At 35.4% G+C, this 23,756-nt stretch overlaps 4 protein-coding genes and 2 pseudogenes across 6 annotated transcripts; all 6 read left to right on the top strand.

The window, feature by feature from the left end:
• The first annotated feature begins 429 nt into the window (after nt 1-429).
• LOC145564731 (trimethyltridecatetraene synthase-like) lies at nt 430-1,483 on the top strand. Its single transcript, XM_081624948.1, has 2 exons — nt 430-468; nt 854-1,483. Exons 1-2 carry the CDS (start codon nt 430-432, stop codon nt 1,481-1,483), a joined length of 669 nt encoding a protein of 222 aa, XP_081481074.1.
• A 1,605-nt stretch (nt 1,484-3,088) lies between these two features.
• Nucleotides 3,089-3,787, top strand: LOC145564730 (wall-associated receptor kinase-like 14). Its single transcript, XM_081624947.1, has one exon. It carries the CDS (start codon nt 3,089-3,091, stop codon nt 3,785-3,787), a length of 699 nt encoding a protein of 232 aa, XP_081481073.1.
• Nucleotides 3,788-4,985: 1,198 nt separating this feature from the next.
• LOC145563433 (putative LRR receptor-like serine/threonine-protein kinase At3g47570) lies at nt 4,986-6,635 on the top strand. Its single transcript, XM_081623880.1, has 2 exons — nt 4,986-5,991; nt 6,102-6,635. Exons 1-2 carry the CDS (start codon nt 5,274-5,276, stop codon nt 6,494-6,496), a joined length of 1,113 nt encoding a protein of 370 aa, XP_081480006.1. The 5' UTR covers nt 4,986-5,273; the 3' UTR covers nt 6,497-6,635.
• Nucleotides 6,636-7,080: 445 nt separating this feature from the next.
• Nucleotides 7,081-12,215, top strand: LOC145562160 (uncharacterized; annotated as a pseudogene). Its single transcript, XR_014094291.1, has 4 exons — nt 7,081-7,691; nt 9,150-11,237; nt 11,345-11,756; nt 11,851-12,215. The product of XR_014094291.1 is annotated as an uncharacterized LOC145562160 (transcript).
• Nucleotides 12,216-12,638: 423 nt separating this feature from the next.
• LOC145564728 (uncharacterized) lies at nt 12,639-13,199 on the top strand. Its single transcript, XM_081624946.1, has one exon. The coding sequence runs from the start codon at nt 12,639-12,641 to the stop codon at nt 13,197-13,199; it is 561 nt and encodes a 186-aa protein (XP_081481072.1).
• Nucleotides 13,200-18,880: 5,681 nt separating this feature from the next.
• LOC145563432 (uncharacterized) lies at nt 18,881-22,473 on the top strand (annotated as a pseudogene). The gene is made up of 2 exons (XR_014094540.1): nt 18,881-21,537; nt 21,657-22,473. The product of XR_014094540.1 is annotated as an uncharacterized LOC145563432 (transcript).
• Nucleotides 22,474-23,756: the final 1,283 nt, after the last annotated feature.

Below are 23,756 nucleotides of genomic sequence, written 5' to 3'. Positions count from 1 at the left end.
TTTGCAAGTTAAAATAATAAAAAAAATAACAGTTAAGCATACCCTTAATTTGTGGGTCAATGATCAATTCAATTTATTATTTTATAGAATATTGACCACTTATCATCTCATATTACAGTAATAAACACACTAATCCAAGTAAAATGGACAAAGATTTCATATGCGACTTCGTATAAAAATTAAGGGTTTTTACCTCGTTTTTTGGATTTTAGTAAAGCTGAATATCAATTCTTTGAATTTCTTACAAGTTGACTTGCGTTTACCTTTCCTAGCCATTGAAATCAACAGCACAATAATTTAGGGCAAATGGTGAAAGTACAGGTTCCAATTTAGGCAAAAATGACGAAATTTAGAAGAGAGAGAAAAAAAACTTACCTTTTAATGTCAAAAAAATTGAATGCTTTGTCTTCAATTCATTGCTCACTAACAATGGCAGAAGGAGTAAATGTTTGGCCCTCCATTTGCACAGTACATAAGTGACGAATTAGAGAGGAGGAGAGAGAAGGGGAGGAAAATGAAACGGTTAGGTCGGGAAAGAGGGAAATTTGGGGATTTTTTTTTTAAAAAAAAAATAAAATAAAAATAAGTCACATGATAGTCAACGCCGGAGCTCCGACGTTGACCACCACGCAAGAGCACCCAAGTACCCTCTACAAACAAAATGCAACTTAAAAGGTCCTTTTTCTCAAATTTTGACTTAAAAGGTCTTTTTTCAAAAAGTCGACCGCTTAAAAGGTCCTTTCTCACAATTTTCTCTTGATTTAAATTATTATTAATTAATCCGATCTCCATTTGTCATTTGTGAGCATATGCATTATATTACATTAGAATTTTACATAAAATTGAATTTCAGGACTTACTAGCCGGAGGTACAGAGAGTGCGACAACAACAGTTGAGTGGGCAATTTCCGAACTCATAAGAAGGCCGGACATCATTGCCAGGGCTAGAGGAGAGATGGACCACGTGATAGGAAAGGAAAGATGGGTTCAAGAGAAAGATATACAAAATTTGCCTTATGTTTGCGCAATAGTAAAGGAAACATTGAGACTGCACCCGGTAACACCTTTCCTAGCACCTCACCTAGCAAGGGAGCAAGTTAAAATTAAAGGCTATGATATCCCTCAAGGTTCCGTTGTGTTTGTAAATACTTTTACCATACAAAGAGACCCTAAGTTGTATGAAAGACCAGATGAATTTTTGCCTGAAAGATTTATTGGAAAGAATATAGATGTCAAAGGTCAAGATTTTGAGTTGTTGCCTTTTGGGTCGGGAAGAAGGATGTGCCCAGGCTATAATCTTGGCCTTAAAATTATTGAGACAAGTTTGGCAAATCTTCTTCATGGTTTTGCATGGAAATTGCCTAATAACATGAAGCCTCAAGATTTGGATATGGATGAGCTTTATGGTCTCTCAACTCCTAAAAAGATTTGTCTTAGTGTTTGTGCTGAGCCTCGACTTTGTCACCATATTTACCATACTTAAAAATTTAAAATTTCTAATAATGAACCTAAAATACCTCAAGTTGGGTTTTGAGGTAGTAGGACATACAACTATACAAGGCCTTTTAAATTGTGTTCATGTTGTAATAAATTAAAGTGCGTAAGGTATGGTAATGTTAGAATTAATAAATTTTAGCTCAGCTCTGTATTTTTAGTTGCTGCATTTTTTTTTTTAATGTTTAATTCTCCATATGTAGTATGAGACTCCGAATGTGTGATAGTCTGGAAGAATTAATAAACTTTGGGGAGAATAGCCTAGAAAAGTGGTATAACCAAATATGTGAGAGTAAAATTGTGGTACAATACAACCAAAACTAATACTCCGTATGCAGTATGAAACAAAATTAGATAAACATACTAAAAATGAAAATTGGTCAAACATTAAGAGATGGATTGAGTAATATGTGTTCGTGGTGTGGAGTAACTTATGCACTAGCTAGCATACTGTTTTTTAACTCAAAGTGACAACGTTAGCCTACATATTAGTGATTTATTTATCTTGTATGATACGTGATGATTGAGCTACGTACGTAGTATTATACTAATAAAAGTCACGAGACTAAATACAGGATTCTAATAAACCTACCCAATAGCTAGTGTTGAGTAACATTTGAAGTAAATTTTATACCATAATGAAACCTGACTTGACCTGACACCCTGGTGTGTGGTGTCATAATGTTAAAAACAAATATCTCTAATTTTTAAATTGGATGATCGAGTCATCAACCAATCAGCTCACTATGTATAAAATGAGAATAAGATAATAAAATATACTCTATAACTTCTATTCGTAAAAAGACAAGTCAACAACATGCAAGTTCAAATACCTCATATGAGGATTTTTTAGTTTTTGGTTGTTTAATACACTAAAATAACTAATCTCAACAAATCAAAATAATAGTTATTTACCAAATAATTTTACACAAATAGCTAATTACAATCCGCTAATCAAACAACTAACAACTAATAATACCTATTCAAAGCAACTAACATAAACCGTTTAAAGCTACTCGCAATTGCCAAATAGGGCCATTGTGGCCCATTAAATAACCAAAAATTTCAGCTTTAAATTATTTGGATCATTGGATGATCAATCATCTGGTAGTAGGCCCATTATTGCCTCCCCCCAAAAGAAAGGCCCATTCAGGCCATTTGAAATATTTATCTATGGACCATCTGTATGCCCATCTTGTATAGACTACGTACACGGTCCACATGATACTGAATAGGTGAATTTAACATTTTTTTTTTCTTTGAAATGTTTGAACTTTGAATAGTAGTATATTAAGCAAGAACTTTTCTACTGTTTATTGAGCTAATCATATCTTCTTTAAGGGATTATTCCGACTATAAGTAGACTCATTAGGATTGTTTGACGGGTAACTTGACTTTTCGATGTACCTTTAAACATGTTATTCACTAAAATTCAAAACACATGTAAAAATGATAATAATAGCACAAATTATTTCATATTGAAAGTTCGTAATTACGACCTAGCAAATTTAGTCTTGTTCATTAGTGCTGTAACCCAAGTCTCAACATAAAAAATATGCAAACTACCTCAAAAAATATAGAAAAAACAATATCAATGCTAGTGATACTTTTCACTTTCATATCAACAACAAAAGCAATAACAAATCCAACAAAATGCATCCGATCATGCAACGGAACAAAAGTAAAGTACCCTTTCGGATTCTCCGAAAATTGCGAGTTTCGACTGAATTGCACGTCCAACGGTAGAGTGGAATTCCAAGGTTTTGATATTATGAATATAACATGGAACTCCATTGTACTAAGTCTCTCTCCAAATTGCAGCCGTCCGATCAACCAAATACATCATCTTTACGGAAGAAACTACGCTTTAACTGCGCAAAATAGTTTACTTTTACAAAACTGTGTCACGCCATTAAACAAGTGCGTAATTCCATCGAACTTGGTTGAGAGCAGATTTTCGAAGTGTAAAGGAAGGAGTGAATATATTAGTTGTTATATTACGGAGAATTCTACTACTTTGAGGTACGAAGATGTCATTGGTACTACATGCCAAACTTTGTTTTCATCAGTTGTTGTTTATGATTCAGTGGCTAGAGGTGATTTGGATTTTTCATTGGTCGAGTTTCAAGCAGTAATTCAGGTTGGTTGGTGGCTTACCGGCACGTGCCGGTGTCATCAATATGCATATTGTAGTCATGTTGGAACAATTGGGTTCCGGTGTCGGTGTCGTCCGGGTTTCACCGGTGATGGGTTCATCGACGGAGAAGGTTGTCGTAAAATTCGTTACGGTTAGTGCCTGCCCCCCCTTTTTTTTTTTTGGCGTGTGCGTATTTTTTCATGGAAATGTAATTTGCACAGTATTGCACACGACCGTGAGTCAATGAGTCAACGATGTAGTAGGTAATGATTTTATATTTTTATGAGATATGTCTTGGTCAATGTTTATTGCGCAAGACCTTGAGCTAATGAGTCAATGCGTCGTGCGTCGATGGTGCATTATGCCTTAATTTACAGAGGTTTCTTCAGTTAAAAATTGTTATATTTAAGGTTTATAGTATTTTATAATACCTCTATTTCTTATAATTTGCAATAAGGGGTTTTATTTGTGAGACATAATACATAATTTTGTTGCAAAAAAGAATTGAAACAGAGATGGTAACTGAATTATTTTTTTTTATTTTATTATTTTTATATTTTTTATTACTTTTTAAATGTGGAAAGTTAAAAGTATCCCTTTTTTTTAAATTTTTTTTTTTGACGGGCCCTTTTTTTTAATTACTTAATTTATGTAGTTATTAAATGGATTCAGAGGATAAATGTTGGAAGTTTTTAATTTTCCCTGAAAGGACAACTTGGAGAAATTGTAGGGTTTCTATGTTTAATGAACATAATTGAAAGATACTCCCTGTATTTTTAAATATTTGTTTCATTTCTCCTTTCTCCATGCACAGAGTTTTAGCAGAAATTGGAGAAAGTAATAAAATATGGCGGTAGTGGGGTGGGTGGAAGAATAAAAAATAGTATAAAGCTAAAGTAGTGGAGGGAATTAGAAGAGAGAGAATATGAAATTAATAAAATACTATCTCCGATTTTTTTTAGTTGCAACTTGAAATATTTTATATCTCACAAATAATACCCCAAAGTTACAACTAAACGAAAATCGAAGGTAGTATAATTTATGTTGTGTCCACTAGGTGAGTGAAATTAATTAAATATTATAAAAGCTTTCCAAATAAGGAAATAGAGTAAGTATTTAAAAACGGCCGAAAAAGAAAAGTGGAGTAAGTATTTAAAAACGGAGGGAGTATATTTTTGGAGTAATTGAGACACTCAATTTGAGAGTTGTGATGAGAATTAAGGTTGCTCAAGTATTAAGGTTGCATCATTCTCATGTCTTTTAAAAATTTTCAATATTTGTAAATAGATAGATATTCAAAAGTTTTGACTAGTACACTAGCGAACTTAAGTTGTAACTAGGGGCATGTGGATTAGTCATCCCTCAATCTTTCAAGTTTAGTCTAATTTGTTTCTATTTGCAAGAATTTTCTTGTACGTACTGTTGCTAAATAGGCAGAGCTAGATTTTAATTTTCTTGTACTGTTGTTAAATATGCAGTAACAAATTTTGAAAATAACAAGATTGGTAGAGCGTATCCTGGTTATGATGAGCTTCATAGCCTTATTCGTTTGTCAAGTTCCCAAGGCAACCAATGTAAGTGCAGGGGTCGACGACTTCTTCTTGTGGAAGTGATTATTGCCTTTGTTGGGGGATTTGGGTTAATGTCTTTGATATTGTTATTAGTATACTTCACAGTTCGTAGTGGGAGGAAATACGATAAGTTGTCTCAAATTTATAGGAGGAAAAAAAATAAGTTGTCTCAAGTATCGTCTTTGAAATTAAAATCGCCCTTCTTGAAAGTATCTTACAACATGCTTTTGAAAGCAACAAAAGGATTTTCGAATGAAAATTTAGTGGGTGTAGGCCATTTTGGTTCTGTTTATAAAGGAGTTCTTGATCTGGACAAAAATAAAATGGTTGTCGCGGTTAAAATCATTAGCCTTGATCTGAAAGGAGCGACCAAGAGCTTCATGGCAGAATGTGAGGCATTAAGAATTAGTCGTCATAGGAACCTTCTTAAGGTTGTTACTGCTTGCTCGAGTATGGACTTTAAAGGTAACGATTTCAAGGCATTGGTTTATGAGTTCATGCCAAATGGCAACCTTCAACAGTGGATTCACATTGGTAAATACGAGAGAACCTTAAGCCTCATTCAAAGAGTAAATATTGCAATTGATGTAGCATGTGCACTTGATTATTTGCACAACTATTGTGACATTCCCATAATTCATTGTGACCTGAAACCAAGCAACATTTTGCTCGACAATGATATGGTTGCTCATGTTGGGGACTTTGGCTTAGCAAGATTTCATTTACATGCGCGTGTAAGTTATAGTAGTTCACTTGCAGTTAGAGGGACTGTTGGATATGTTGCTCCAGGTAACTCCACAATTTTGTTTAATTTCTTAAAATAAGAATTTATGTTCATATATTTTACCTTAATTTCAATTGCAACTTTCCTCACCTGTGAAATGTCCTGTTTTGGACAGAATATGGCCTGGGAAGTATAGTATCCGAGGAAGGTGACATTTACAGTTACGGCATTGTGTTGTTAGAGATGATGACTGCAAAAACTCCCACGGATAGGATGTTTGGCGGAGATTTAGACCTTCATAAGTATGCAAAATCAGCATTATTGACGGATCAGCTGTCCAAGATAATTGATCCACGACTTCTAGAGGCAAGAAATGGGAATCAAGATGAAACTTTGGCAAATACTGACTGTTATATCAAGTGTATAAAATCTGTCGTTAAGGTTGGATTAAAATGTTCAGTACAGTCATCTCTATATCGGATAACAATCAAAGATGCCATCAACGAACTACTAGGGACAAAGGATAAATTACTTAAAGAGTTACGCATCATCAATAGATACATGTATTGAATATTGTCAGATGCTATATTTATAGACGGTTAAGCATGCTATTAAATAACAAAGTATTCATTGTGTCTTGATGACAACTTTTTTTTTTTAATTTTTAAATTAGATATAGTTAGTGTAGGAATTTTTTTTTTTAATCTAAAATAAAAGGGTGGTATTTAAAATTTAGTCTGACATAATCTTAAATTTTAGTGGTCTAGTCGGACTTGATGATGCCTTGATCTCTTAATCTAACAGAGTTTGTGCACAGTTGTTGCCTTGTTGGCATAAAAAGAATGGATACCGTGCTCAATGGAGTTAATAAGTAATTTAAATGAATAATGAGGTGAGACTATATTGTATGAACAAAAGCCAAGCTTCTACAAAACCATCATAATCTTGACCAATAATCACGGGTCTTCATTGCTCAATAAGATGGGGTACTTAGTTACCCTCTTCGAAGGTAATCTCTTGAGTCTTGACTATGATAGACCACACATTTGAACATTCTATATTTCTATTCTTTAACGCGTCTTGGTACTACAACTTATGTGCTTATATAAGTGCATATTGATACGCATACTAAGCTACCAAGCCTATTCTATTTCTTGAAATAATTCATATATATCAAACTTAGTTATGAATCTCATTTTTGCCTCTCTGGTCATTTTGTTTATCCATTTCGTAAACCTGTTTTACACCGTCTTGCCTACAAATAATGTAGACCGTGTTGCCCTCTTAGCAATTAAGTCCGAAATTAGTGAGGACCCTCGAGGGGTTTTGAGCTCTTGGAATAACTCCCTCCCTCACTGTCAATGGTCGGGTGTTACTTGTGGTGTTAAGCATCCACATCGAGTAGTTGAATTAGATCTTGAAAACAACGACTTGGTGGGAACTTTATCACCTTATGTAGGCAACTTGAGTTTCCTTCATTATCTCGGCTTGTCCAATAATGCTTTTAGAGGCTACATTCCACCTCAAATTGGCCATCTACTTAGATTAAGGTCTCTAGTATTAGAAAATAACTCCTTTGAAGGTGAAATCCCGAGCAACATATCTCGCTGCCAGAGACTGAGGGTGATAAGTCTTATAGAAAACAATCTTACCGGAGTCATCCCACCTCAACTTGGCCTTCTAACCAACTTAGAGTTGTTATTTATTCAGTATAACCGACTCACCGGTGACCTACTCAACACGATTATTATCAATATGCACTACTAGAAATGATCCATTTACCGATGGCCAAAATCCATCGGTAAGTAAAAAACCATCGGTATCTCATTTACCGATGGCTGCCATCGGTAAAAAACCATCGGATTATACTACGTCGGGAAAATCGAAAATACCGATGGAAAAACCATCAGTAAACTTAATACCAATGGTTTTACCGATGGTTACCAACTGTCGGAGCTTTTTTAAATCCCGATGGCAAAAGCCATCGGTGTTTTGTTCCCGATGGTCAAAGCCATCGGTATATTTGGATCACCGATGGCTTTTGGCAATCGGTAATTTTTTAAAAAAAATAAAAAAAAAAATTAAAACCCCTGCCCACTCCCTGCCTACCCACCCCCTACGTACGGCCCTGCCTACCCACCCCCTGCCTACGGCCCTGCCTACCCCCACCCAACACCGCCGCCGTAAGCCACTAAGCACTGCCAACCACCACCACAACCCTGTTCCACCTACCACCACCACCGTAAACCACTCAACACCACCAACCACCACCCGAAACACCCTAAAAATAAACAAAAATCAACACAAAACAATCCACACAACCCCCAAAGAAACCAGAAAAACTAACAAAAAATAACAAAAAATCAAACATTGATGAAAATTAAAGTTTAAAAACAATAAACACACGATATTTAACAAACACAACACGAAAATGGTAGAAAATTAAACCCACAAAAATCACACATATAAATCCACAAACGAAATTAACTTACAAAATTAAACAAAAAATCCACATACCTTTCAAATTTCTTCTTTTTTGGGTTTAAATGGTTAAACTCGACCATGAAAATTCCAGATCTGGAATTTTCATGGTCGAGTTTAACCAAAAAACCCGTAACCTCGTGACGGTGATGGTTGAACCCAAAAAAATGTGCAGAGAAGGGAGGAGGAAAGACATAGAAGAGAAGGAGAAGAGGAAAAGGTGAAGATAGTAGAGAGAAGAAGAGGAGAGAGGAGTGAGAAGAAAGAATGAGAGGATAGATCTAGAGGAGATAGAAGAGGAGAGAGAATAAAGAATGAAGAAGAGGAGAGGCGTGAATTATGGAGGAAGAAAGAGAAAGTGAAAGGGGGCGGAGGAAGAAAGAGAAAGTGAAAGAAAAAAATAGGGTTTCCTCCCTTTTTTTTTTTTTTTTTTTTTTTAATATTTTAAGAAAATACCGATGGCTAAAAGCCATCGATAAAATACCGATAGGTCAAAGCCATCGGTATATTTATTTTACCGATGGCTTTTAACCATCGGTAAAAAAATTAATTTTCTTTTAAAAAATTAGATTTTACCGATGGATGAAAACCATCGGAAATAATTTACCGATGGTAAGGCCATCGGTATTTTAAAAAATACCGATGGCTTGATAAAACCATCGGTAAATTATATTTTTACCGATGGATTTTAGTGGCCATCGGTATTTCCCATCGGTAAACGCGCGTATTCTTGTAGTGATGACATCCTTGCACATTTTAAGTGCAGCCGCTAATTCGTTCCAAGGAAGCATTCCAGACAACATTGGAGTACTCCAAAATTTAACACACATCTGGCTTGCACAAAATATGATTTCAGGTAATATTCCTCCTTCTTTATACAATTTATCATCTCTTCATGCCTTTGACTTTGACTTGAATCGACTCCAAGGAACTCTTCCATTAGATATCGGATTTAGTCTTCCTCAACTCACTTATTTCAAAATAGGTGGGAATTCCTTCCATGGTCATCTTCCAATATCACTTTCAAACCTTACTCATCTTAAGGAACTAGCTATATATTCTAACAATTTCACAGGAAAATTCATGTTTAGTGCTAGAAACATGCTTGGTTTATGGTGGCTAGATATTGCCGATAACTATTTAGGAACAAGAGAAGCCGATGACTTAAGTTTTTTACAAACGATTGCTAACTGTAGCCAATTGAAACTTCTAGGATGTGCCTCTAACAACTTTGGAGGAGTCCTACCTCATTATATTGGCAACTTGTCAAGTAGTCTAACTGAAGTATCTTTTGGTGAAAATCAAATTATAGGAAGTATTCCAACGGGGTTATTTAACCTCATTAACTTAAAGCGACTAGATTTAGAACACAATCATTTGTCCGGAAACCTTCCACCACAAATCGGAAAGCTAAGAAATTTAGAAGCCTTTTACTGTGATAACAATCATCTTATTGGCAAGATTCCTTTTTCATTGGGAAATTTGTCATGGTTGAGTCAGCTCTATTTGAACCAGAATAGCTTCGAAGGGATGATACCCTCGAGTCTAGGAGAGTTAAGGAATTTATTGTATCTATCACTTTCACAAAACAACCTTAGTGGATTTGTTCCTTCTCATCTATTCTACGCGACTTCAATGTTAGTCAAGCTACATTTAGATCATAACAATCTACAAGGAATTATCCCTATGGAGATTGAGCAATTGAAGAATTTAGTTTTGTTGAATTTGTCAGAAAATGGACTTTATGGGGAGCTTCCTATAGGCTTGAGTAATTGCATTGGCCTTATTGAGCTAGACTTGGGATGAAACTTTTTTAGCGGATCTATCCCCGAATCTTTTAAGTCTTTAGCTAGTATGAGTACTTTGAATCTCTCTCATAATAAGTTGTCTGGTCCAATTCCAAGTTTCTTGGCAAATTTCTCCTTGATGAAACTGGATTTATCTTTCAATAATTTTGAGGGAAAGATCCCTAAAGAAGGGGTTTTTGCAAATATTAGTACATTCTCAGTGCTTGGGAATAACAAGCTTTGTGGAGGGATTCCAGAGCTTCACTTGCCAACATGTCCTCTCTACGCTACACCGAAAAGAAAGAAGGGTAAATTGTCAATAGTTGTGATTGTGATCATTGCGGTAGCTTCTTTGGTTGTGGGTGTGTCCATATTGTCATTAGTGTACTTCTTACTTTGCTCAAGACGGAAACAAAATAAAACATCTGGAGGATCAGAGTTGAGCTTGGTAGAGCACTGCTCAAAAGTATCTTATGACATGCTGCTCAAAGCAACAAACATATTTTCGGAAGCAAATTTAATTGGTGTAGGTCATTTTGGGTCTGTTTATAAAGGGGTCCTTGATCAAGAGAGTAACATGGTTGTGGCTGTTAAAGTTATCACCCTTGAACAGAGAGGAGCTACCAAAAGTTTCATGGCTGAGTGTGAAGCATTAAGAAGTATCCGTCATAGGAACCTTCTTAAAATTGTCACTGTTTGCTCGAGTACTGACTTTCAAGGCAATGATTTCAAGGCTTTGGTGTACAAGTTCATGACAAATGGAAGTCTTCATCAATGGATTCACACAGATCCAAATTTGAGAACCCTAAGTCTACTTCGAAGGGTAGAGATTGCAATTGATGTGGCGAGTGCACTGAATTATCTGCACAATGATTGTGACGAACCTATCATTCATTGCGACCTAAAACCAAGTAACATTCTTCTCGACGATGACATGGTTGCTCATGTTGGGGACTTTGGGTTGGCAAGGTTTCATTTACGTGCAAGTGCAAATAACAGTAGCTCTGTTGCAGTCAAGGGAACAGTTGGGTATGCCGCTCCAGGTAAGAACAAAACAATGACACAATTCCAATATGTTCAATCTTCATTTTGTCTTTAATTTTTTTAACAAGTGTATATTTTCTCTGCTTTGATGATAATTTTTTAACAGAGTATGGTGTGGGAAGCATGGTTTCTAAGGAAGGTGATGTATACAGTTACGGCATTGTGTTGTTAGAGTTGATGACTTCCAAAAATCCCACCGATTGGATGTTCGAAGGAGGCTTAGACCTGCATAATCATGCTAAATCAGCAACATTATTGCCTAATCAATTAATAAACATCATTGATCCAAGGCTCTTAGATGATGGTGCTGATAATGCTAGTGAAGGAAATGATGACGAACTTTTGGCAGAAAATGAAAGGAAAATGAAGTGCATAAGGTCTGTGGTTGAAATCAGAGTGAAATGTTCAGTAGAGTCACCACAAGATCGAATGAAGATCGAAGACGCGATCAGAGAGTTACAAGTAACGAGGGATGTTCTGCTTAAAGAACTACATATCATCCGTGCAAGGCACGTTAGGTACGTACTATTTACTTTAGATTTTACTGTCACGTATGGCGGTTTCGCTACATACATTTCTTGTTTTACTGATTTTTTTTCTAAACTCTTTCAGGGATGCTGCTGGTTTAACAAGGAATATGACTAATCTAAGACAGGCAGAAATCGATTCTGTTGGATACGTGGATACTGTGAAGGGTCAGCCCAGCCCAACTTAAGCTAATAACAAACTTGCCAGCTCAGCAAAAGTTTGTTATAACAACTTTCTTAATTAGCTGTAATAAAAAGCCAGCAATAAATATGCTGTGCAACTTGTATTTTTCTGATCATCCATTTTTCATTATTTCATTCTTCTATTTTCTTCTACTTTTCTTCTCTGAGAATTCTCTCTGTAATAAACCTCATAAACTCCATTAATGAAGCTTAGTTTTTTAAGGTCCTGAGCTGATCTTCTACGGATGCAGCTGTGAAGGCAGAAAATGCTTGTGTCCTGTTCTTGCTGTTCTGTTCGTTCTTCCGCTATTTTTGACATGGTATTAGAGCAGAGGTATTACGATCGATTCGTTCATTTTTGGTATTTCTGATCTCGTTCTTTCTGTGATTCAGTTGATGTTATTGGATATTTTGTTTGGAGGTTTTTTTTTTGTTTCAATTGATTGGAGGATTATTTGAGGTTGTGGTTGATTGCGATTTTTCTTGTGAAATCTGGAATTGTTAATTGAAGTAATCTTGAATGTTTTTTGGAGTTTATTGATATTGATTTCTGGAGATATTGTTTTTCCGTGGAGTTTTTTTTTTTGGTTGATACTTGTTGATTTTTTTTTTTTGTTGAGGATTGTTATCTGGAAATTTCTAGGGTTCTTCTTTGAATTTTTGATCTAGATCTTTCTGAAGTAATTAGTAATGGCGCCAGAAAGTTCTACACGAGTTTTGGAGTTAACTCAGGATCCTAGTACAGTTTATTACATTCATCCTTCTGATAACAACAATTACAAGTTTATTTCTGAGGTGTTTGATGGAGAAAATTATAGTTCCTGGAAGAGATCAATGGTGATAGGTCTGTCTACGAAGAATAAAATGTGTTTTGTGGATGGTAGTTTGCCTAAACCTGCATCAGATGATGATACCTACAAAGCTTGGATTCGTTGTAATGATCTTGTAGCAGGATGGATCTTAGGTGTTCTTGGTTCTACTACTAAGAAATCAGTGTTTTTCTATAAGACAGCAAGAGAAATGTGGAAGGATTTGGAGGAGAGATATGGACATATTTCTTCTACTCAGATGTATGCTCTTCAAGAAGAAATCAATGAAGTTCAACAAGATTCTGATGATATTGCTGAATATTTTGCAAAACTGAAGGTTCTCTGGGATGAGTTAGATGAAGTTAATCCTCTTCCTGTTTGTGAGTGTGCTGGTTGTAGGTGCAATTTGATTGGAAAGTTTCTTAAGATACAGCAAGACTAGAGACTTCTACGTTTTTTGATGAAGTTAAAGGATGGCTATAAGCAAGTTAGGAGTAACATCTTAATGATGCATCCTCTTCCTCAGATGACTGTAGCATATAGAATGCTATTACAGGAGCAAAAGCACAAACAAATCAGTGAACTAGGCTCTAGTCATGATTCTATGGCTTTTGGTGCAGATAGGAGAAGATTTTATGATAACAGACCTCGTTTCTCTTCAGGACAGAACAATAGAGGAGGTTATTATCAAGATAACAGTCAGTCTTACCAGGGAAACAGATTCTCAGGAGGTGGTAATACTCAGTTTAATGGGAAGCAGAACATTGGTTACAAGAGGAATTTGAACCTTTTTTGTACTCATTGCAAAATGAATGGTCACACTGTAGACAGATGCTTCAAACTCAATGGTTACCCACCAGATTTCAAGTCAGGAAATCAGAAAAGGTTTGCTCATATGGCTAGTGGTCAAGAAAATGAGTGTTCTGAGAATGGAAATACAGTTACTGCTACTTTCACAAGAGCTGAGTATTCAAGAATTCTGAATATGATTGGTGATCAGAATGCTACAGCTTCTCCTCAAGATGACAATCAAAATAACAACAGCAGTGCCAACTTTGCAGGTAAACTTTGCCTCTTATCTCATTCAAATAATTCTGGTTGGATTATAGATAGTGGTGCGACTGACCACATTTGCCATGATAAGAAGCTGTTTATGTCTTGTGATTTGCTTGATAGTATTGATAACACAATTACTATACCTGATGGCAGTAAGGTTCAGGTAACACACATAGGCACAGTAAGGTTGACTGCACAAATCACATTGACCAATGTCTTATATGTGCCTGACTTCCAATTCAACCTTATCTCAGTTCATAAACTATCTGAGGACATGAACAGTCGTGTGATTTTCTCTGCTAATGAGTGTCTGGTACAGGATCATATTTTAGGACAGGAGATTGTTCTTGGTAGATTACATTCTGGCTTATACTATGCTTTGGACAAGGATAATCAGAACACTAGTTTGGTTTCAGATTCTGTTCTGCATTTAGCCACTGCAGTGAGTAATGAGACTTCTTCTTTTGCTAATGGTTCTAGTAATTTTGTTGATAATAATGCCAAGTTGTGGCACTTAAGGTTAGGACATGTTCCCTTTAGTCGGTTGAAGCATGTAATTTCTTCTCTAAGCCATAAAGGAATACCTGATACTATTTGTCAGATATGTCCTTAGGCTAAGCAATGTAGACTTCCTTTTCCTCATAGTGAAATAAAGACTGTTAAGCCTTTTCAATTGATTCATGTGGATACTTGGGGACCATATAAACATAAGACTTACAATGGATATAAGATGTTTTTGACCATTGTTGATGATTTCAGTAGATTCACTTGGGTGTTTCTTATTAAATTCAAATCTGATGCTGTTGCAATTTTGAGTGATTTTGTTGTTTTTGCTGAGAAACAATTTGATTGCCATGTGAAGTGCATTAGAACTGATAATGCCAAGGAATTGTGTGAAGGGAAGATTATGGATCTATACAAGGGGAAAGGCATAGAACATCAATCTAGTTGTAGTGGAACTCCACAACAAAATGGAGTTGTGGAAAGAAAACATAAACATCTTTTGGAAACTGCAAGAGCATTGTTTTTTCAGTCCAAACTACCAGAGAGGTTTTGGGGAGAGTGTATTCTTTGTGCTGTTCATTTGGTAAATAGAATGGCTTTACCTGTTTTACAGAACACTTCTCCTTACCAAATTCTTTATAAACAACCCCCTAATTTGGATCACCTTAGGACATTTGGCTGTCTTTGTTATTCTTCTACCTCAAAGGTTCATAGAACCAAGTTTGATCCTAGGGCTGATGCATGCATATTCATTGGATACAGCACCTCTCAAAAAGGCTATAAGGTTCTTCACCTTAAAGATAATACTATTTCCATTAGTAGGGATGTAAAATTTCATGAGCACCATTTCCCCTTACACATTGCTCATTCTTCTCATGAACCTTTCTAGTTCTTTGTCCCCACTGTCAATAGTTCTCATATTTTTTCTGATCCTTTTGTTGAAGATTATCCATCTACTTCTTCCTCTGTATCCACATCTCAACAATCTTATTCTCATTCTCAGTCCACACCACCACATATCACACCACCACAATCTCCTCATACTCCACTCTCAGATCATCATTCTTCTCATGATTCTTCTAGTCAAATGTCTGCTCCAATCCTGTCTCACACATCTTTGGATAACAATTCTTCTACTATCCTGGATATTCAAACTGTTTTAAATCCAGAAAACAGTAATCCACCTGATATACCACCCAGAGTCAGAAAACCACCCATTTGGATGGGTGACTATTTTTGTTTTGCTGCTGTTTCTTCTTCCTGTGATCACTGGTGTAACTTGGTGAAGTTCAATGATACTTCTCAGAAACATAAAGCCTTTGTTGCTCATTGTTCATCTCTTTCTGAGCCTAAGTCTTATGCTGAAGCTAGTAAAGATCCTAATTGGATTTCTGCTATGCAAAAAGAATTGGATGCCTTGATGGTTAATCACACTTGGGATATAGTGGATCTTCCTCCTGGTAAAAAGCCTATTGGTTGCAAGTGGGTTTTCAAAATCAAACTTAGGGCAGATGGGACAATTGAAAGGTTCAAAGCAAGGCTTGTGGCTAAGGGTTACACTCAACAATTTGGCATAGATTATGAAGAAACTTTTTCTCCTGTGGTTAAGATGGCCACTGTCAGAACTGTCATTGCCTTAGCAGCTTGCAAAGGATGGGATTTGTATCAACTTGATGTCAATAATGCATTTTTGCATGGTGATTTGTATGAGGAGGTTTATATGAAGGTTCCAGAAGGTTTTGATGCTGGTCCTAATAAGGTTTGCAAACTTACCAAGTCTCTATATGGGTTAAAGCAAGAATCAAGACAATGGTTTGCAAAACTCACCTCTGAGTTAGTAAACCAAGGCTTCACACAGTGTGCAAGTGATTCTTCTCTATTTCTCAAGAAGGGGGTCAAAACAATCACTATAGCTGCTGTCTATGTGGATGATATCATCCTTACTGGCAATGATATCTATGCTATAAATCATTTAAAGGAGCATCTGCACAAGACTTTCAGTATAAAGGATCTGGGCAAGCTTAATTTTTTCTTGGGGATTGTAGTTGGTTATCATTCTACTGGTATTGTCCTTACACAGCAGAAATTCACCAAAGAATTATTATCAGAGTGTGGCTTAGTTACATTCAAGTCTGTTGTGACTCCTCTTCCTGTAAACCTTAAGCTTCAAGCTGCTGATGGTATTTTGTTGCCTGATCCTACTTATTACAGAAGCATGGTTGGCAAATTAAATTTTTTAACCAACACCAGGCCAGATCTCAGTTATACTGTGCAGCTTCTGAGCCAGTTCATGCAGAAGCCAAGATGTACTCACTTGTCTGCCCTGCATCATGCTCTTAGTTATGTTCATCACACTGCTGGTCAGGGTATATTGATGAGGGCTGGTGATACTATTACCTTACAGGCATTCTCAGATGCAGATTGGGGCTCTTGTCTTGATTCTCGAAGATCAGTAACAGGTTATGTTCTGCAGCTTGGTAATTCACCCATCAGTTGGAAATCGAAGAAACAACCAACTGTTTCCACTTCTTCTTCTGAATCAGAATATCGTGCTATGGCTAGTGCAGCTGGGGAAGTGACTTGGATGGTGAGGTTACTGACTGAACTTGGTGTTTCAGATTTGTTACCTGTGGTTTTACACTGTGATAATCAGTATGCAATTCACATTGCTAAGAACCCCGTTTTTCATGAACGCACGAAACATATTGACATTGACTGTCATTTTACTCGAGAGAAGGTTTTGGAGGGTCTTATTCAGCTTACTTACTTACCTACTTCCTCTCAATTAGCTGATGTCTTGACAAAAGTTTTGCCTTCTGCTAAGTTCAATGAGTTGCTTTCCAAACTTGGCATGACTTCTTCCCTGCCAAGTTTGAGGGGGGGTGTTGGATACGTGGATACTGTGAAGGGTCAGCCCAGCCCAACTTAAGCTAATAACAAACTTGCCAGCTCAGCAAAAGTTTGTTATAACAACTTTCTTAATTAGCTGTAATAAAAAGCCAGCAATAAATATGCTGTGCAACTTGTATTTTTCTGATCATCCATTTTTCATTATTTCATTCTTCTATTTTCTTCTACTTTTCTTCTCTGAGAATTCTCTCTGTAATAAACCTCATAAACTCCATTAATGAAGCTTAGTTTTTTAAGGTCCTGAGCTGATCTTCTACGGATGCAGCTGTGAAGGCAGAAAATGCGTGTGTCCTGTTCTTGCTGTTCTGTTCGTTCTTCCGCTATTTTTGACATATTCAAAGTAAGTTTTATGTTTCATTCTCAATCTATTACTTCTTATATTGTATTCAAAGGCAAAATGTAATATATATGTTCAAGATTATGATTTGAAAAAATGAGTATATTTTTTTTTATGATTATAGAAAATAATTAACTATGTAAAACTAATTAAGTGATGATCATCCAGGTCCATCAGTATCAAGCACACATAATATCGATTACCGGCTTATCGCTATATTATCCAGGCAAGACATAATGATCATGGTAAAGGTTGTACGTAGTTGCTAGTTTTCTGTTTCTGAAGTGAGTGAAGTCTGTACTTTGTACTGATTCACATAATTCATAAATTGAATAAAAATATTATAGAATAATTATTAATTCGATGTATCTATATTAGCTTGTACGCTTTTTTCCCTTATTATAATTAATAAAAGCATGATAGTTATAAGATCAAAATTTTTACATATATAAATCTACTGATGGGTGTGTAGCGTTTGATACATAAAAGTTGGTAAATGTATGATCAAAGGACTGATTAAATAGCTTGAGTGATAGGAGGGGCACCCCTGGCCCATAAAAAAAATAAATAAATAAAACTTGAGTTCAATGATTCAACGTTAAGACTTGGTGAATCCAATAATGATGAAACAAACATTCGATATGGAGTAATTCGTGATGAATACTCTTTTTTTTATATATATATAAAAAATATACTTTAATATATAATTTCAATTTTGGGCGATTTACTTTTAATAATCCCAATATTGCCATGTTGGTACAACAAATGAAAAAAGTTCAGAGCTAACTTGAACAAAACCCATTTGGAAGGGCATTTCTTGACATTGTTCATAGAAAACAAGTTATACAACAAATTAGCTAGACTTTGTTTTTTTTTTTTTTTTTTTTTTTTGAGGGGACAAATTAGCTAGACTTGGCATTTGAATAGTCGTCTGTCTATTCTACTTAGAATTTTTCTACTCCTTGGTCATTTAATTTCCTAATTGAAAAGCAACAATGTAGTTGGACTCCATCTATTCTAACATCTTACTACTCGGATCCGTACTGCATTCAATTTTCTAATTGAAAGCAACCAAATTAAATTGGTTAGACCTGGCATATATATATGAATAACGGTCCATTCATTATTCTAGCATCTTGCGAGTTGCTACTACATTCAATTCAATCCAATTTCCTAACTAATAAGCAACAAATTGATTTGACCTGGCATTTGAATATCTCTTCTACTCAAGCATATTGCCACTACTAGTAATAAATTCCTATATATAAGCAGCATGTTGATAAACATAACATACTTCACAAATAACAGAAATAGCATTCAAACACTTGTTTATGTACAAAACGCAATGAATCCTACTAGTAAACTTACCTTGGTATTCATTTTGCTTATTCATTTCTTAAGCCTATTCAACTCCGTCTTTCCCTATACCATAGACCATGTAGCCCTCTTAGTGATTAAGTCTCAAATCATTCTTGACCCTTGCGGAGTCTTAAGCACTTGGAACAACTCCCTTCCATATTGCGAGTGGGAAGGTGTCACTTGTGGCACCAAGCATCCACATCGAGTTGTCGGTTTAAACCTTCAAAACAATAATTTGGTGGGAACTCTATCACCTTATGTAGGCAACTTAAGTTTCCTTCATGTACTAAATTTATACAACAATAGCTTTAGAGGACACATACCACCTCAAATTGGAAATCTATTAAGGTTAAGGTCCCTAGAGTTAGTTAGAAACACCTTTGAAGGTGAAATTCCAGCCAACATATCTCGTTGCTTAAACCTAGAACAATTTCAGTTATCAGGCAACAATCTTGGTGGATTCATTCCATCTCAACTTAGTCTCCTTACTAAGCTACTAGTTTTGTCACTTTCTTATAATCGTCTTAAGGGTGACATCCTTAATAAGGTCGTCATGAACATGACTTCCTTGCAAATATTGTTGGCTTCGAATAATTCCTTTCATGGAAGCATTCCGGACAACATTGGAGTAGCACTCCAAAATTTGGCTTACATTTATATGTCTGGAAATAAGATCTCAGGTATTATTCCTCCTTCCTTTTACAACCTTTCTCGTCTTCAAGAGGTTAGTTTAGAAAAAAATCATCTCCATGGTACACTTCCCTTAGATATTGGGTTCCGCCTTCCTCAACTCACCGCGTTTTTCATAGGTAAAAATTCCTTCCATGGAAACCTACCACCCTCCCTCTCAAATCTTACTCAGCTTGAGAAATTAGGTCTTTATTCAAACAAATTCACAGGAAAATTCATTTTTAGTGCTAGAAATATGCCTAATTTGTTATACGTCGAGATCAACTCTAACTACTTGGGTACTAGAGAAGCAGATGATTTAGGCTTTCTACAAACTTTTGCAAATTGTAGTAATTTATACCGTTTGGAAGCTTCTTTTAATAACTTTGGAGGGATTTTACCTGCTTCTTTAGGTAACTTGTCAGAACTAACTGTATTTAAATTTCCATATAATAAAATTTCAGGAAACATTCCATCATCTCTTTATAACCTTATTCATTTAAGAGTACTAGGCTTGCAAGGTAATCAATTCACTGGAAATCTTTCATCTCAGATTCAGAAGCTAACTAAGTTAGAATTATTTGATTATAATGATAACTCTCTCTCTGGAACTCTTCCTAATTCATGGGAAAATCTCTCACATTTGAGTGAGTTCAATCTAGCTAACAATAGATTTGAAGGAACAATACCATCGAGTCTAGGTAGTTGTATTAATCTATTGTATTTGACACTTTCAAATAATAGACTAAGTGGAACTCTACCTCCTCAATTATTTCATCCTTCATCGATGTTGGTTGAACTACGATTGTCCTACAACCAATTACAAGGAGTCATCCCGCTTGAAATTGAGCAACTGAGAAATTTAGTTCTGTTGGATATATCAGGAAATACATTTTCAGGAAAGTTTCCTACCACCCTTAGTAGTTGTAATGAGCTTATTGAGCTAGATATAGGAGGAAACTTGTTCACCGGGTTTATCCCTCCGTCTCTTAAGTCATTAACTAGTTTGCGTTTTTTGAATCTTTCTCATAATAAGTTGTCTGGTCCAATTCCAAATTTCTTCGAAAATTTTTCACTTATAGGGCTAGATCTATCTTTTAATGATTTTAAGGGAGAGGTCCCTAGAAAAGGTGTTTTTGCAAATTCAAGCGCCTTGAAAATTCTTGGAAATAACAAGATTTGTGGAGGGATTTCAGAGCTTCAATTGCCAACATGTCCACCTAGTAATAATGATTCGAGAGCAAAGGGGATTAAATTGTCTGTTGCCGTGATTGCAATCATTGCAGTAGCTTCTTTGGTTGCGAGTGTGTCCATAGTGTCATTAGTATACTTCCTACTTTGTTAAATTTGATAGAGCCTTTCTCAATATCTTATGACAAGCTTCTCAAAGCTACAGATAGATTTTCGGAAGCAAATTTACTTGGTAAAGGTCATTTCGGGTCTGTTTACAAAGGAGTCATTGATCATGAGAACAATAATATGGTTGTTGCTGTTAAAGTTATCAGCCTTGAACAGAGAGGAGCTGCCAAAAGTTTTATGGCCGAGTGTGAAACGTTAAGAAGTATCCGTCATAGGAACCTTCTTAAGATTGTCACGGTTTGCTCGAGTACTGACTTTCAAGGCAATGATTTCAAGGCTTTAGTGTACGAGTTCATGACAAATGGAAGTCTTCATCAATGGATTCACACAGATCCACATTTTAGAAGACTAAGCCTTCTTCAAAGGGTAGAGATTGCAATTGATGTGGCGAGTGCACTAGATTATCTGCACAATGGTTGCGACACTCCTATCATTCATTGCGACCTAAAACCAAGCAACATTCTCCTCGACAATGATATGGTTGCTCATGTTGGGGACTTTGGGTTAGCAAGATTTCATTTGCGTGCAACTGCGAATAACAGTAGCTCAATAGCAGTCAAAGGCACGGTTGGATATGCAGCTCCAGGTAATTAATATGAAATGATAACACTGAAATCTAAACTTATAGTGTATTTAATTTATTAATCAGAATTTATAATTTAAGCACGTATCTTTCTCTGCTTTGAAAAACTCTGTTTTGAACAGAATATGGCTTGGGAAGTATGGTGTCTAAGGAAGGTGATGTTTACAGTTTTGGCATTGTGTTGTTAGAGATGATGATTTCAAAGAGTCCCACTGATGAGATGTTCGAACGAGGTTTAGACCTTCACAATTATGCTAATTCAGCAGCATTGTCTGATCAATTGGTAAACATCATTGACCCAAGGCTCCTAGAGGATGGAGGTACAAGTGAAGGAAATGAAGGCGAAATTTTGACAGAAATTGACAGGAAACATAAGTGCATAAAATCTATCATTGAAATTGGAGTAAAATGTTCCGTGGAGTCACCACAAGATCGAATGAGGATCGAAGATGCTATTGGGGAGTTGCAAGTACTAAAGGATGCTCTCCTTAAACAACTACATGTCATTCGTGCAAAACGCGTCTAGGTACATGTAGTTCTAAATTTCACATTGTCTAGTATATGCTAAATTCATCAATTACATACAGTACTGAATTTTACTAGGCTCTTGCAGGAATCATGCATGCTAGCAGCAGAGTTATAACTTATAAGACTACTGTGAGACATTAGCATTAACTAATTAAGTGTAAGTTTTTGCTTTCGATAGTATGTTCTCTGTTTAATATTGTAACAAAAATGGCCAAGAGTACTTTCTTATTTATTATTTTTGACACAAAACAGAAGAGTTCTATTAAAGTATCAAGTTTGTAAGATATTTACAAATGACCTTTTGTAATTCAAGAGGGTACTCTTCGAGCCAAACACAATACTCATTGAAATTGCAACTTAATTTAGCTAAATAATACGCTTCTTCATGAACCGATCTCCTTAACTATGAAAGAGAAGGGCACCCTTCGACATTGGCTTATGGTGGGTGAGTCTCCCATACGGTGAGACTCGAACCCAAAACCTCCCTTGAGAGACATCAACTTGCTTACCACTTGAACCAACTCTTGTTAGTTACACATGAAATTATTGGTATTAACTTTTTATAAATTTTATTTGCCCATTAAATCTTTATCAAGCTTTTATGTTTAATTATATTATATTCTACGTACGTATAAGAATCAAAGCAAGATTGTCAATTGTCAATTGCTTTTTTGATATTTCAATTTATCAGGGTGCACTTTAATATTTCCTACGTTAATTATTGTGCTATTCCGTACTTTTACGTCTACATAAATTTTAAATTGAGTCGGGAGTAATGACGATCCAATGTCTCTTGAAAATGAATTTGAGACCTATATAAAGAGATATTTTAATTCATGTACTTCACGTTTTTGTCTGTACTTTTTTTTATTTTTTTTTTATTTTTTGTACTTCACGTTTATTTAAGGCTTATATTACTGTGTTCGAAGCTCAGTAAACCCCTTTGAGAGGAGCACTCTTATTTCCACATCTTAACATGAGTGTTCTATATTAACTTTACAATAAGTTTCAAAAAATTACTCCCTCCGTTTATTTGGAATCTAACATTAAATTACAAAATAATTCATAATCAGTTTATCTTATTTAAGTTTTTTTTTTTTTTAAAAAAAAAAAGCATAATTCAATGTAGAGATTTCCTTACTTAGTGTCATGTCATCAATCCACAACCAATTAATGCCAAAAAAATTAAGTTTCAAAAAAAATATTTGATATGAGTAGATCTTTTTGAAATGCCCAAACACAGTATATGGAACTAACATTATGAAACGGAGGCCGGGAGTAATAAAATACTCATACTTAAGGTAAAATAACGTAAATAAATGAAGGTTATGTATGTAAAGATTACCGAGTAGTTTCTAATTGATAAAAATTAAAGTATTGGAGACAAATATAATATTTTCGTAGTTTTACTTAAAAAATTTATGTAAACAATCAAAACTAACTAAAAATTTCTTTAGTTCACTAGGGATGAGATAAATATTGGATATTGGGTATCAATTTAAAAGAAAGAAAAGTAGACCTGATTAAAGATGGTCTAAAAATTCAATAGGGACTAGAAATAGGTGCACCACGTCTATACTTTTGAACATTTACAAAAAAAAAAAAAAAAAAAAAAAAAAAAAAAAAAAAAAAAAAAAAAATTGAACACTTTACAAATATTGAATATTTAGTAAAAAATATGAACAAATCACAAA

The sequence above is a fragment of the Chenopodium album genome, chromosome 10, assembly GCF_948465745.1.
Source record: "Chenopodium album chromosome 10, dcCheAlbu1.1, whole genome shotgun sequence".
Lineage (NCBI taxonomy): Eukaryota > Viridiplantae > Streptophyta > Magnoliopsida > Caryophyllales > Amaranthaceae > Chenopodium > Chenopodium album.
The sequence above is the reverse complement of the archived record's forward strand: the minus strand, read 5'-3'. Positions and strand labels throughout refer to the sequence as shown.

Excerpts from the sequence above, each read along its gene's own strand:
- LOC145564731 (XM_081624948.1), top strand. The coding sequence starts at position 430 with ATGGCAGAAGGAGTAAATGTTTGGCCCTCCATTTGCACA. Across the intron at positions 469-853 it reads TTTGGCCCTCCATTTGCACA|GACTTACTAGCCGGAGGTAC; the intron begins GTACATAAGTGA and ends ATTGAATTTCAG.
- LOC145564730 (XM_081624947.1), top strand. The coding sequence starts at position 3,089 with ATGCTAGTGATACTTTTCACTTTCATATCAACAACAAAAGCAATAACA.
- LOC145563433 (XM_081623880.1), top strand. The coding sequence starts at position 5,274 with ATGTCTTTGATATTGTTATTAGTATACTTCACAGTTCGTAGTGGGAGG. Across the intron at positions 5,992-6,101 it reads TGTTGGATATGTTGCTCCAG|AATATGGCCTGGGAAGTATA; the intron begins GTAACTCCACAA and ends TGTTTTGGACAG.
- LOC145564728 (XM_081624946.1), top strand. The coding sequence starts at position 12,639 with ATGGCGCCAGAAAGTTCTACACGAGTTTTGGAGTTAACTCAGGATCCT.